This window comes from Panthera uncia, assembly GCF_023721935.1.
Source record: "Panthera uncia isolate 11264 chromosome A1 unlocalized genomic scaffold, Puncia_PCG_1.0 HiC_scaffold_17, whole genome shotgun sequence".
NCBI classification, from domain to species: Eukaryota; Metazoa; Chordata; class Mammalia; order Carnivora; family Felidae; genus Panthera; species Panthera uncia.
Window position 1 is genome coordinate 32,797,593 of NW_026057577.1, and position 14,877 is coordinate 32,812,469.

Genomic DNA, 14,877 nt, shown 5'->3' on the forward strand with positions numbered 1-14,877 from the left:
TTTTAGAATCTGGGATCAGAGCAACGTACACACCCCTACCTTCATGAAGCTAGTATTGTAGCAGGAAGAGATAGACAATAAACAAATAAGAATATGTTAGTGGTGATAAGGGCTCTGGTGGAAAAGAAAGCGATGTAAGAATAAGAAGAGCAGCGTGGCCAAGGGATGTGCTATTGTCTCATAGTCCATCAGGGAAAGCCTGCAATGCAGACGAGATCTAGATTATGTTTTACATGATCACTCTGGCTTTTATGTTGGAAATGGGCTATATGGAGGCAGGAGGAAGAAAGGACACAGGAGACCACTGCAAGATTTCAAGCAAGAGATGATGGTGAATTGGACCAGGGTGATGGTAGGAGCAGTGATGAGAAGTGGCTGTATTCAGCATATGTTCTAAAGGTAGGAGTGATAGATAAAGTTTGCTGATAGATGGCTGTACAGCATGAGACGAAGTCAAAGGTGCCTTGTTTCCACCAGGGGCAAGGCCTCTTGCATATACACCATAGGACAAGGCTCTGAGTCCAGAGTCTGTTGGCTGAATGGGTGGACGTCTTTCCTGGTTACAGCCAGCCAAACTTTCTATGTGAAAAGTTTATTCTCTGTTGTCTCAGAGGTAGTAAATATAAGCATTAAGACAAATAATTGGAGTCAGACTGCCAGTCCCAGCTCTGTCACTTACCAACTGTGTATCTTCAGGCAAGTTATATAACCTCTCTGAGCTCCCACTTTTGCTTTCTTCTGACCAAGAGCTTCCGTTTTCTCTTTTGGAAAAATGGGACAATGATAGTACCTCCATCACAATGTTGTCAGGGATACTGAGATAGTGTACATAAAAAGGCCTGGCATAGAGCCTAATGTTGAGTCAGGGCTTAGGAAATATCTGTTAGACCAGTTCCCAGTTAAAACAAGCAGACAGAAATCTATGGAGTAAGGGTTATCTTTATTTGAATTGCAAAATATAAATATGAACCAGGTTTGGAAATACAAGTTGTAACAGTTCAGAAATGGCACCAGAAACTTCCAGAAGGGGCCATGACAGCATGCCTTTTTAGTTTAGGTGAGGTGGGTGGGTTTACACAAAAACCCTCCTCACCTCCAAACTCTGTAGCAGTTGGTAGGTTATCAATTAACAACAGCTCCAATGTTTCCTGTTCCTCCTCAGCCTTTTTCTTTGCTAATACCTTCTCTAGATCATCCCCTGCTGCACTGACCGCTGCATGGAGTAGCACCAGAAGAATGGCAGGAGTAAGAGAAATGTCTTGACACAGGGAAGAGGGAGTGCCCACTCTGCGGGCCTGGGGCCAGGAGGGGGGTGAGGAGCCAGGAAATCTGTAGGCTAGAAGCCCAACCTCTTCTGAGATTTGGCAGGGAAAGGACATAGGGAAACACCGGTATCTGTTACACTTTGACATCAGCACCTTGGGCTTTCAAAACACAAACAGTAGACAAAATCGCCTAGGCAAGACTGTAGTCCAACTCATAGAGTGGATCTGACAAAGTTAACTCCTATATCCTGACCTACAGACCTCCCCCTTTGGCACTGTGATTGCAGAAGGTCTTCGGAAATGTGGACAGATAATAGATGACTACAGATGGGTCACAGAACCATCTCAGATTTGTGGCAGAGGGGTGCGATGCGGAGCCAGATGGTGGGGCATATAAGGTGGAGGGCCAGGAAATTGCCAAAGTAACAGGCTAGGCACTTGAAATATTATTGTTAGATTGTTAAAAACTAAATAAATTAACATACATAGAATAAAATAAATATATAATTTAAGAGGCATTTTACAAACAAACAAACAAAAAATAGTTGTTATTTTTCCATCTGGGTAGAAGTCCCAGAATTCAGAGTTCTCAGGCTTGTGGTATTTCACAGTTAGCTCATCAAATCCAGCGCTAGAGGGTCCAAATGGCAGATCCCTTGGTGGCTACTTGAGTACATGGCTTCTCAATCTTTATTACTCTCTTCCAATCCACAAATCTTTCCTTCTTCCTCTCCTTTTTTTTCTCAGTCAAAGATCCTGGAGCATATGGAATTTAACTGGCATCTTAATCCAGAAGTTAAGTGTTTAAACAAACTTATGGGGATAAGTGGGGTTTGGTGGAGAGAATCCGAAGGGCATGAAGGTCTCTCACTTTTGCTTTCTTCTGATCAAGATCCCATTTTGACACATTCAGTTTGGCACTTGAAGGCTCTGGTATTTTGGCAAAGCAATTATGGGAGGCCCAATCTAGATAGCAACTGGGGACGAAGGAATCTTCCTGACTAGCTGTGACGTTCTTTCCCTCTGCAGAGTCTACGATCAGCTGTGTCTTCTCAGAGGTAGCAGTCCCCAGAAGATTCCTAAAGCATAAGAGGAAGGCATTTAATGCTGGATCCAGTTAATAGGTCTTAAGAGTTTCCTAGGTCCAGTCTCAGGAAGTAGGAAGATCATCTGTGAAGGGGCAGAAGAAGGGACAAAGATGGAAGATGCTATTGTCTCAGGTATCTCTCTTGGATATTTCTGTGGCAGCTGTCACCCCAAGTGGAGATGACGCACTGAAAACCTTTTTGGCCGGGGCACCTGGGTGGTTTAGTTGGTTAAGCGTCTGACTTCAGCTCAGGTCATGATCTCGTGGTTTGTGGGTTCGAGCCCTGCATTGGGCTCCACAATGGCAGTGTGGAGCCTGCTTCGAATTCTCTCTATCTCTCCCTCTATCTCTGCCCTCCCCACTTGTGCACTCTCCCCCCCCCAAAAAAAATAAACTTTTTTGTTATTTATTTATTTATTTTGAGAGGGAAAAAGAGTACATGTGAACAGGGGAAGGGCAAAGAGACAGGGAGAGAGAGAGAGAAATCCAAGGAGGCTCCATGCTGACAGAGCAGAGCCCAACTCGGGACTTGATCTCACTAACTGCGAGATCATGACTTGAGCCAAAATCAAGAGTCAGCTGCTTAACCAACTGAGCCACCCAGGTGCCCCTACCGAAAACCTTTTTGAAAACCATTCTGCACGGGGACCCTAACTCCACAGTAGCCTATCCTCCAACCCGTAGGACAAGAGAAGAATTCAGCATGACTTGGGGCGCCTGGGTGGCTCAGTCGGTTGAGCGTCCGACGTCAGCTCAGGTCACGATCTCGCAGTTCGTGAGTTCGAGCCCCGCGTCAGGCTCTGGGCTGATGGCTCAGAGCCTGGACCCTGCTTCCGATTCTGTGTCTCCCTCTCTCTCTGTCCCTCCCCCATTCATGCTCTGTCTCTCTCTGTCTCAAAAATAAATAAACATTAAAAAAAAATTAAAAAAAAAAAAAAAGAATTCAGCATGCCTTGAAACAGATCTAGGAAAGGTGGTGATGGTGCCAGGGGGCAAAGGATGGACCATTACCTTGAGCACAGGTCTCTCTCAGTGGGAAGTAGTCATGCCCAACTTCACTTTCTCTTCATTTTCCACATCATAACCACCTCTCCTATGGTACCTGAAGGAGACAAGTTTTGTGAGCAAGATTTGCCTGCTTTGATAGGGTGTGGGTCCAGAGAAGGTCCTTCTAAAGGACACTGCCATGGGGCGCCTGGGTGGCTTGGTCAGTTAAGCGTCCGACTTCGGCTCAGGTCATGATCTCATGGTCCGTGAGTTCGAGCCCCGCGTCGGGCTCTGTGCTGACAGCTCAGAGCCTGGAGCCTGTTTCGGATTCTGTGTCTCCCTCTCTCTCTGCCCCTCCCCTGTTCATGCTCTGTCTCTCTCTGTCTCAAAAATAAATAAATGTTAAAAAAAAAAAAATTTAAATTTAAAGGACACTGCCATGGTGGTTCTGTCCGTTACTTGGAAAAGCCAAGAGGGTATGGCAGCCCAACAGACCTCTGGTCAAACGCCCAACTTGCCCCAGGGAATGCCTGTCTCTAACAGCAAAAGCTATAATTTGCTGAGAACTTTCACCTCATTTACAGGATCCTCACAACATCCTGATGAGGTAGGTAGACAGAGATTACAATCACTGTAAGATTATAACCCTCAGAAAGACAGGCAACTTGGTCCAGGTCTCACGACAGATAATTTACACTGCTTGAAAACAGGCACAGAGTGCTTGGCAGGTTTCCCCCAGTCTAGAACATAACCTGGACTAGAAACATGGCCTGGGGTCAAGATGCCTCAGAATTAGAAGACTATACCAATAACCATATACCACCCATGCTCTATCAAACCACATACTAATGCCATCAAAGAACAGGGCAAAGAGAAAGAACTGTGTGAAGAGGTGGATCCATGGATGGGTTACTGTGCCTGCTATGAGAAGCAGGAGCTGCTATGGCCTCACAATTTTTGCCCTGTGCTCTGGACACCGGATTCATGTCATGCCAGAGAAGCTGGGTTCCTAGAGAACCTGTACTCCAGAATGTCGGTCAAATGCCTAGCCCCGAGTTTGGGAGGTTGGAGGGCTCATGTGATCACAGGCAGAAGACCCAGGAGGAGGGATGGAAGTGATACGCAGAAACAGCCTGCAGGGGCCCAATACTCACCGAAACATGAGAAGCCCCACGATGACAAGCAGACAGACAGACGACAGCACCACAGCCACCACAGCCAGGACGGTCGTATGGTCATAAGTATATAAGCGGTTTTCCACCGGGAGGCTCAGCCCATGGCACCTCTCTCCGTGGTAACCTGGGTGGCAGCTGGTTTAAGACAGAACAAAGCAGAGAGGAGGTTAGTGGTTTGGCCTCTCTCTACAGGCAATGGCCCATCTACCTAAGCCAAACCCCAGTCCTCACAGCCTCAGTCTATCAACCCCTGACCGGATTCCTATCCGGATTCCCGCCCTTCCTCTATCCTTCTAGTAGGAATTTAGTAGAAGACTTTTGAGGAGCCCTTCTGAAGGTTCTGTGGCCTTCCTTCCCAATTCCTCACCCCCTTCTCCGTTTCCTCTGGCTGTCTGGCTGGAGATTCCCACTCCAGGCAGGGAAAAAGTGAGGGAGGACTTGAAGGTCTTAGCTAGATACGTTCCACGTGTGGATGATTTATTACATGTGTGTTAAGAGGTTTTGTTTAAGGCCTTCAGAAGACTTAGGCCCATGAGCTGGTGGGTTGAGCTGAGGGGACTGAGTATCACTCCCTCTAGTGAGGCCCCTCAACTCTGACCTAGAAATAAACCCAAGCTTCTCCACCACTGCTTCCAGCACTCAGTCCCTCTCAGCCACGGCCCAGCCTATTAATAGGTCCTGTTCATTTGCCAGGAGTCATTTTTCTCAAGTTCCCTCCATTTAACTCCCAGCTCCCCCTGGGTGCAGAGCCCAACTTGAGAGCTTAACATCAACTTTTGGCCTCTGAACCCTGGGCTATCTGGCCTCCTTCATCACAGGACAAAGCAAACAAACCAAGGTAACTTCTTGCCCAGCTGTCTTGCCAGAGTGTGGAGGAATGTCAGGAACAACCCCCTGGCTTTTCACACTCGAGAAATAAATCAGATGACAGCCACCTCTTCCAACATAAAGCACTTCCTGGAAGCTCTTAGGAAGACTCAGAAGTGCGTTCAGTTGAACAAGCACATTCATGTTCCTTTCTTTATCTGAGCACCCGAGAGGCCCTTTGATGTAGATGGAAGCCCCGTGCTAGAGAAAGGCCGAGCTATCTTCCCAGTGGTCACTCAGCAGAGCAGAGGTGTGGTCTTGGTTTGTCTGACTCTGAGCTCAGTTTGCTCCCCAATTACACCCACAACTGCACTGGCACTGTCTGCCTGGGGACTTGAGGCCACTAGCCTGCTGAAGGAAGCACTGAGAACCTGGTGGGCCTCTATCCTGAGCTGCACCTCCTCTGGGAAGTACATTATGCATACGGTGCCTCAGAGCAAGGAATTCCTTCCTTCTGCCGAGAGGCACCTGGGAAACAGATCTCTCCAGACCTGGCAGCAACAGACAGGCCAGGCTGTGCTTGTGGGGTGCCAAGCACCTCTCCCTGCCCTGGATCCTCCTGGGTGTTTTGGGGAACCACCTCACTGAAGGATAAAATGTGGGTCAGGCCCATATACACATAGCAGGGCACACAGCTCTTTACCCAGCCTCTCCATGAATCTAATCTGTTCTATCAGCCAAGGTGGGCAAAACAATAACCCTCCCCCTGCTCTTATGGAAGACACTCTTAGGAGTGCCCTTGGGAAATCACATCTGCACAACAGATTACAGTTGATAAGACACTAGCCTTACCTGCTAGCTCAGCTGAGACTCAACATCTGGTAGACAGGTACAGACCCATTTTACAGATTGAAAGAGTAAGATTAAGGGTCAGAGGGATTGTGATTTGCCAAAAGTAACACAACTAAAAAGCAACAAGGCTAAGACTAGAAACTAGTCATAGCAGATTCCAATTCATGATTCTTTCTACTCTGAACAATGCAGGCTACCCCCAAGGAAACACATATCTGATGAGGTGATGGGTTCCTGGGGCAGTCTGACCCTGCTCTTTGACTTACTATTTTACTATTATTATTATTATTAACTTGAATAATAAATACCAAACATTAAAGGCTTATGTGAGCCAAGTACTCTGTGCTAATTGCTTTATAAGAATCATTTCAGGGGCTCCTGGGTGGCTCAGTCAATTAAGCATCTGACTTTTAACTTAGGCTCATGGTTCATAGGTTTGAGCCCCATGTCGGGCTCCAAGCTGACAGTGCAGAGCATGCTTGGGATTCTCTCTCTCCTCTCTCTGCCTCTCTCTCTCTCTCTTTCTCTCAAAATAAATAAATAAACTTTAAAAAAAAAGAATCATTTCATTTAATCTTAAAAACATCTCTCTGAAGTAGGAGTTACTACCCCCATTTTAAAGATGGAGAGACTGAGGCTTAAGTTGTTTAGCTAATTTGCCCAAGGTTACACAGCTAGTGAGTGGTAAAGCCAGGATTCAACCCAGCAGTCTAGATGACTTCAGAGACTGTGCTCCCTTGGGGGAAGGGAAGCCGAAGCTCAGTCTGTTTTTCACTTTCAGCCATCACTCAAACCCCACAGGTAGTTACTCAGATGATAGAAATAAAGCTTGGCCTCAGAGTCCCGCAATTCAGTTACATAATCCCTCCACCCCCACCCTGAGTCAAAAGGATAATAATGTAAACATCCTAATATTACCCACCTCCCCCTCCCTTTGCAGATGACTCCTGGCTTCCCCTGGGAAGGAGGGGGGATGAGAACGTTCCAAGCATCCTGGGTGGGGGCAAGATCATGTGTCTTACCCAGAGCCAGCAACCCACCAAACTGGAACATGTTCCTCCTACCAATGTTTGTGACCCATTTCAGAATTTGTGTTACAATAGAAGTTAAAACCCTCTAGGGTCTAAAGACATCTTCCAAACTGGGTTTCTCCAGTTTGGATGTCAGAATACATGAGTTCCAGATCAGTCCCACTGCTATTTCTAGCCAAGTGATCTTGAGCAAGTTACTTTTACCTTTGTGAGCTTTGGTTTCCTCATGTGAAACACAAGAATAATAAACACCCGCCTCGCTAGCGTATTTTGAGATCAAATGAGAATATACAGGTAAAATCACTTAGCAAAAGACCAAGTCTCACCAAACTGTGACTTATTGTATCATTAGATGCCAGAGGGTACTGCCCTGACGTATGGGTGGCCAAAGTCAGATGGAGCCAAAGAGAAGGGGGCTCACCATCCCTTTTCAGGATCTGGCCAATGAGGCCAAGGGGAGGCTCCAGACCCATTTCTCTTCCAAATGAGTTCTCCTCAGCCTGACTGCCCCAAGGTTTCCTCCAGCCACAGGAAATTTCACAGCCAGTTGCTGGGTCAGCAGCTAGTTAGGAGCCCCAGGAAACTGCTCTTTGAGGGCAGCGTTTGGCTGGTGACACAAAAAGGGCTTTCCTGTGAATGGTGGCTGTGGAGGACCGGCTTAGGAAGCCAGCTAGCCTCAAGCTCTCAAGGGCAGCCTGAATACACCCTAGCTGGTTGTTCCGGGGTCTAGAGGGAAGGAGGAGCAACAAAGGGCCCCAAAGGTAGGTGACCAGATATCACATTTGCCCAAACCAGGAACTATGTGTCTTCTTGCTGCATTCTGCCCAGAGTACCAAAGGCTGGAGTGAGGGGAGCAGCCAAATCAGACACTGAATCCAGCCCCTTGAAAATCCGCTTAGGAAGCAGAGACAAGGTCTTCAAATCAGGTTGGCATGCCCTTAGGCTAGTAAAAGCCTTAAGATACCTCTAACATAACAGCTGTCCTCTATAAAATCCTATTCAAACTCTATAAGGACAGATAGGGAAGAAGGACACAGGCCAACATCCAATACAGCCTGGGGGCATGAAAAGCACGCTGGACTGGAAGTCAGGCACCTGAATCCCTGTCCTGTTTCCATCCACTTATTTAGCTGTTGATCTCAGGCAAATCACTTCCTACTTCCTGGCTCTAGTTTCCTTACCTTTCAACTAGACGTAGCAAGCCCTTGCCAACTTCCCTAGGGCTTTTGAGAATCCTAGGACATGACTGTAATTCCCTATCCCCTAGAATAGTTGGCACCAAGTAGGCACTCAACACATACCTGCAGGGCTCAGCTCATATTAAATGTTAATAGTGAAGTTACGGGGCAAAGGAGAGAAGGCATCATCATGAATATCATCACTATCCCTAGGGCCACCTTGGCTCTGGGCACCCTTATCTACTGGCCTTAGCTGGTGGGTCAAGCCCAGCCCTCCAGGACAGCAGCCTTACAAAGGTTCTCAGCTGAGCAGTGGAAGACCACCCACCAAAGCTCTGGATCAGTTTGGCCCAGATTCCTGGCCTCAATCCATCTTGACTACCCTCAGAGCCACTGCCTCCACCCTGTGCTAATGACAGCATTTTACAAATTTAAGACAAATATTCCCTACCCTATCCCAACACCCTATGAGGACTGTCTATGTTACTCTAAAGCAACTCCCTCCAATACCAAGCTCCTGACAAGGGCGTTATAGGAGAGGACACACAAGTGATCATGGACAGGGTAGAGTGATGTCTTGCCAACTGCCAAATATAGGGCAGCTTTGCTATGTAAGATCAGACAGGACAAGGAAACTTTAAAAAAACAAGGGATCTTTACCAGTCACAACAGAAGAGATGCCAGGCAGTCAGCCTTTTTGACAGGTTGAGAGGTGGTGTGCACCTCATCATCTCCTGGCCCTGTCCAGAGTCTCCCAGGTCACAAAGACTGTCCTTTGTAGGGACCTTGTGTCCAGAGGAAGAGTGGATGTTTGTAGTCTGATGTGGGTGTTGGCCTCAGGCACAGTGGCGACATTATGCCTGCCAGAAAGCATGGCTGTGCCGTCACCCCCGAGGGGTCGCCAAGGCTGCCGTTTGCTGGGTTTGGCCTAGCAGAATAGCTGCAGAACCCATGGCCCTTCCACCCAGGGAAGGGGTGGTGCTGCCTGACCGGGGGCTGATGCCTACTGGGTTGGGTTCCATTTCCTGTTAATCTGGCACAAAGGAAGTGTTCTCCCACTCCCATGGCCAAAGGCCAATACCTGCCATGTCCCCCACCTCCTGGCCCTTGCTGGGATGAGGAAGAAGAGAGGAGAGGCTTCTCCCTGCTCTCATGATGATCACTTCCTGTAGAGTCCTGCCGTTCCTTCAAATCAATCCATATGTGCTCACTCATATGAGTGGACATATGTCCAAGCACACACATCTGCACAGTGTGAGTCTGACTGCACTTCATACCTGCCTGCAGGGCTTGGGAAAGGAGGCCACAGGAGCTCCACTCCCCCCCAGGAAGCCTACTCTGCCATGTGTCCTACTGGCTTCTCCCATCTGCAGTAGGGCATAAGGTAGGAATGAAGGACCTGCCTGCAGGTGTAAGCTCTCCTAGCCACATGCTCGTGTCTGAGCAAGCAGGAAATGTCCCCAAGGATGAAAGAGCGTCACAAACCTACACCACAGGAAATTACATCCTATGCGGGGGAGAGCCCCTTCCGCTGACTAAAAATATTTCCCCTCCTCCCAACTTCCGCCTAAAGATTGAGAAGAAACGGAGTAGAATTATGAATTCAAGGAACAGTGACAACGAGGAACAGCCACGTGACTGACAAAGAGTGTGCTGAGGAGAGTCAGCCCGGAAAGGGACACTTACATGCAGGATGGAGCCCGGAGCTCCTTCACATATTTGCACTCTCCGTGGATGCAGAAGTCCTTGTATTTCCGAAGACATGGGTCTCTCTTCCTCCCTAACCCCTTGCCTTTCTTCTTTTTTTTCCCACGCTCCTCCTTGCTGGGTGTCACCAGAGGCTGTGGCTTGGAGGAGAAAGCAGCTGCAGGAGAAAAGTACCCTGTTAAGTTTTTTACTTTCCTGGGGTTAAGAATTCCATCCAGGTCTGGACGGAAAACATACTCTGTGACCCCACCTGAAGTGAGAAGACTTGGGTAGACCCCTTGGCTCAGTGCCTCCCAGGGGCTAAAGGAGGACTGGGCAGAACAACCAGAAAGCAGAGGAGGAAGCAGAGGCTACAGGGGTCCCAAGGAACACATTTCACAAACTCAGTTTAAGAACTTCATTCTAACAATGTTAGCTTCTATTGAGTAACTGCAGCTGACGGGGCATTTCTACCAACCTCACTCCACCAACCGTTCCCATCTACTCCTCCACACCCACTTGGTTCTATTTTGGCCTTAAATCAGCCTCATTTCCTGATGCTGCACTCAGTGACCCACTTGCAGGAAGACAGTGTCAGAGATAAAAATTGCTTCTGGAGAAGGTACTTGGAAGGGGGTTTTTTTTTGGGGGGGGCTCCTAAAATAACAACAGGGTACATGTCCAGGTGGCCCCCTCTGAGGCACCTATTAGCACCAGGGTACCATGAGCTCAGGCCAGAGCCAAGCTTGGGGACCATAAGCAGGCCATGCCTGGTCAGGGCCTTGCTTTTTTGACTTCAAGCAGAATATTTACCCTGCTCTGTGCCCTTTGCAGCTCACCACTTCTCTCAAATGTCTATTTACATTTATCCCCTAATGTCCCATTTATAGTTTTCCAGGATGGGGAGTATGGTGTATACAAGGGGGAGAAATATGGAAAGCAAGGAACTATCCAGAAGGAACTGGAACAATGATGACTCCCCCCCCCCCATTCTTTCCACACTTCAAAGGGGGAAAAATAGCCTCACACATCCAGCTGGGACTGACTGTGGGCTACACCCATCAGCCCATCGGGGGTCTGATGCCAGTCCCCCTATCCCATGCTCCCAGCAGAAAAAAATGTGCCCACTCTCCATGGCTGTAGCCATGTGTCTGGCAGAAGGGTGAACATCACATATTAGATTAGAGACTCAGGATCCTCAAGCTGGAAGTGACTTGAAAGAATATCATGGGGGCGCCTGAGTGGCTCACTCAGATGAGCAGCTGACTCTTGATTTAGGCCCAGGTTATGATCTCACGGTTTGTGAGTCTGAGCCCTACGTTGGGCTCTGTGCTCATAGCGCACAGCTTGCTTTGGATCCTCTGTCTCCCTCTCTATGCTCCTCCCCCACTTGCACTTGCTCTGTCTCTCTCTTGAAAAGAAATAAATGTTAAAAAAAATTAATATATACAAAAAAGAAAGGATATCATGGCTTTCCACTTTCAGATAAAAAACCTGAGGTCCCCAAAGGCATGACTTGGTAAAAGTCATGCAGGGTTGAGATCAGAAATGTGGTCTCTGGACTCCATCCATGTCCTGTATTCTTTCCCAATATACCAAGGTGCCTCATACACCCTTGTCCCTTCCCCTGGACAAGTCTAGAGCACCTGGGATGTTGAACCAGGAATGAAACAATGAATGGACTCTGAAGTCAGCAGATCTGTGCTCTAATTTCATTCCTGCGATCTTGGGCATATGGCTTACTCTCTCTGAACCCTGGGGTTCTTAGTAAGTAGTGGATAGCAGGAGTTCAATCTGAGAGGGTTGCTACAGGATTAATTAACCCACAATAGCATAATGAGTGCCTAGAACATAGTAGGTACTTAATAAATGGTAATGGCTATTCATTTTAGATGATAGGATCCTCAGACCTCACCTAGCAAAGCCAAGAGAAGGGAAAGCAGGCAGGTGCAGTAGTCCTCAGTTTCCTCTGGTGCAGACCCAAGCACCTTCAGAGCTCAGAAGGTGAGGCAGATGCTCAGAGGAATCGAGTGACCAGAGCCGTGGTGAAATTGTGGCAGGAAGGCCAAGTCAATCAGAGAGGGGAGGAAGAGAGTGACAGGGTGACAGCCAGGCTCTTGCCAGGGACAGGGAGCAGTGAGTCAGGTTTGCAGAGGTATGAGGAGCAGCCGTGTGGGTGGAGGGTGAGTCACAGCCCAGCTCTGCCCTGACTAGGAGGAGAGGGCTAGGAGAATCCAGGTTGTTCTGGCCAGGGTGGCCCAAGAAGGCTACTATGAGGAGACAAAGGGTGGCAGCCCAGGCTCAGCTTTAGAGCTGACCCTTGATTTATACAAGCAGAGACAGCACCTGAGGGAAGTTCTGGGTAAGGAGAGGGAACGGTGGCTGAGGAGCCGGCCTAGCATCAGGGCTAGAACAGGTAGGTATCTTTCCAACCAAATACAGTAACTCTGGGGCCCCAAGGCTCGGTCCCTGCTCCACCCTCAAGAATCACTGCAGGTGGCCTGGGGCAGGGCAGTGGGCAATGCTGGAGACTCTGGACTCTGCCCTGGGCCAGTACTCAACCACAGCCACATCCGCTGGTTGGAGGATCCCACCTAGCCCTTCCTCCCTTGGAGTCTCTCTCAAGGACTCAGGATGGTCAGGAAGTCTCCAGGCTTTGGGTAGGATTTGTGGACACACAGCATTTCTGTATATCTCCCTAAGGACTCAGTGCCCACCATTCATAGCCTCCCCAGGAGGTGCTGGCCTCACCTGGGGGGCCAAGTGTTCCTCATTCCCCTCTGTTTCTCCAACCTGGAGACAGGTAGATGGAGAAGACTACACACCTACTATATTCCTAGGACCTCCACCTCTGTCATTTTATACATTATAGTCATTGGATATAGGAATCAAGACTTGCACCCATTTTTGTATAGAAACTCTAGGGAAAGCATCTCAATCATGACTTGTTCCTTACTCCAGCTGACCCCAGAGGAATGTACAAGACCCCAGACCCCTGCCTTTTCAATGTGCCCAGAAGGGCAGCAACTCGGCATGTGAAATTCAACAGCAAGAAAGACCCTGGGACCCACATTTCAGAATCCCCCAGTATGTTTGTCAGGCCCTGCAGCTTTTCCTTGAAGTCCTCCATGAATACCTCCAACCCACAAGTGTGCCCAAACAGCATGAATCCTGTATCCACTTATTTTTCAATTGCCCACTGGGGTCCGAGGACGGGTAGCCCTCACACCCACCTCTGAAAAGGTCCAGGTCTGTCTCTTCCAAGTCCAGGACTTCCCTGCCCCGGCTGCCTCCCGAGGGCAGCAGCTGGTCTGTTGATTCAGTGGGAGAGTCCAGGTTGCTGGTTCCAGCTGCCAGTCCTCTTCGAAGCCGCTCCAGGCTCTCGCCAGTTACCAATGCCGAGAGCACTGCGGGTGAGGGGCAAGGCCGCATTAGACCCCGCGGTCACCACGCACCAATGCTGGCGCCCGTCCGCCAGGGAGCACGGGCCCCACCAAGTGGCCCGCGCTGGGGTCGCCGCAGCGACCTTCCCCCGTGCCCCCAGCACAGTGTCCCCAACCCCCCGACCTCCGGGGGCGTTGGCAGCCCTCTCACCTGCAGCCAGAAAGACCTTCAGTACCACCGACGGCAGCAGCTTCATGGTCCTGGACCCGGCGGAGGCGGCGAGGCAGCAATCACTTTGGAGGCGGCGGCCACGGGGCGCTGGCACGGGAGCCCGGGCGGGCGGAGCGCAGGAGATTGCGCCCGGTACGGTCTGCTGCGGGCCTCTGGGTGCAAGCCTGGCTGGGACCTGCGTGGAGCTAGCGGCCGCCGGGCGTCTGTCCGATTGCTCAGTCAGTCCGCCCGCCCAAGCCCTTGCGTCTCGGTTAGGTTGGCCAGCCACGCGCCACCCGCAGGTCCCTCGGTCGACTGAACGATTCCCGGCGCGCGGCTGGGAATAAGGCTCTGGGAGGCGCCGAAGCTCCGCCCCGCCCTCTCCCCCCCCTCCCGCGCTGGGCCGCTCGCCCGGCTCCCGGCGCCGGCCGCGCAACCCCCGCAGCCCCCCACTCCGCGGGCGCGGCGGGGGAAGGGGCGGGAGTAGGGGGCGGCGCTCACATATTTTGGGACAAGGCCAGGGCAGCCGTCGCCAGGCTGTGGGTAGTGCTACTGACCGGCAGGTGGCAGGGACTAGTTCCTACCTTTCCCCAAACGCTTGTCGCGCTGCAGCCTTGTGACTGCTGCGCTCTGCCCTTGGACACCTCTCTTTCTGCGCTGATTCCAGGCTGGTCCCTCCAGCCATCCCTGCTCCAAACCAGGGATCTGCACCCATGTCACCTTCTGAAAGGAGACACTTCCTTTTTTCCCTAGCAATACAGCAAATAGTAAATGATAATTTATTTTATCGTTTAAAAATTAGACGCATGAAAAAAATTAGACACACGAATGGCAGCAGGTCTCATGAGCTACAAGTAATCAGAGTTGCAGTTGCAGCAAAACAAAGGAAGTTAGTATTCCTCCAGCAGCTAGAGTGGCTTCCCTCCATCTTTCTCGCAGGGGGATAAAGTCTTCATTAAGATTTTTGAACTATGGATTATAATTCCCAGGCTTCTGGGATTGGAAAGACAACGGTTGTGCAGCAAGCCTCATACTTTTTTTTTTTTTTTTTTTTTTTTGACTTGGAACACCACCTTCTTCTCCAATGTAAAAACTGAGACCTTCTTCCACAGGACCCAGCTGGTTAGCCTAAGTTGCTATTTTCAACAGGTGCCAGGAGATTGATGCGTTTCTCTTCCAACCTATGTGTTTTTACAGGGGTCTTCGGCAGTCAGT

General features: G+C 49.6%; 1 protein-coding gene across 2 annotated transcripts; it reads right to left on the minus strand.

Annotated features, from left to right (window-relative positions):
- Positions 1-921: 921 nt before the first annotated feature.
- Positions 922-14,004, minus strand: HBEGF (heparin binding EGF like growth factor). 2 transcript variants are annotated; one of them, XM_049649368.1, is made up of 6 exons: positions 13,663-14,004; positions 13,302-13,475; positions 10,069-10,246; positions 4,494-4,649; positions 3,364-3,454; positions 922-2,344 (listed from the first exon to the last, which is right to left on the minus strand). In XM_049649368.1, exons 1-5 carry the CDS (start codon positions 13,706-13,708, stop codon positions 3,382-3,384), a joined length of 627 nt encoding a protein of 208 aa, XP_049505325.1. In that variant the 5' UTR covers positions 13,709-14,004; the 3' UTR covers positions 922-2,344; positions 3,364-3,381. The 2 variants fall into 2 exon arrangements, with proteins under 2 accessions (XP_049505325.1, XP_049505326.1); XM_049649369.1 differs by having other exon boundaries at positions 922-2,435.
- Positions 14,005-14,877: the final 873 nt, after the last annotated feature.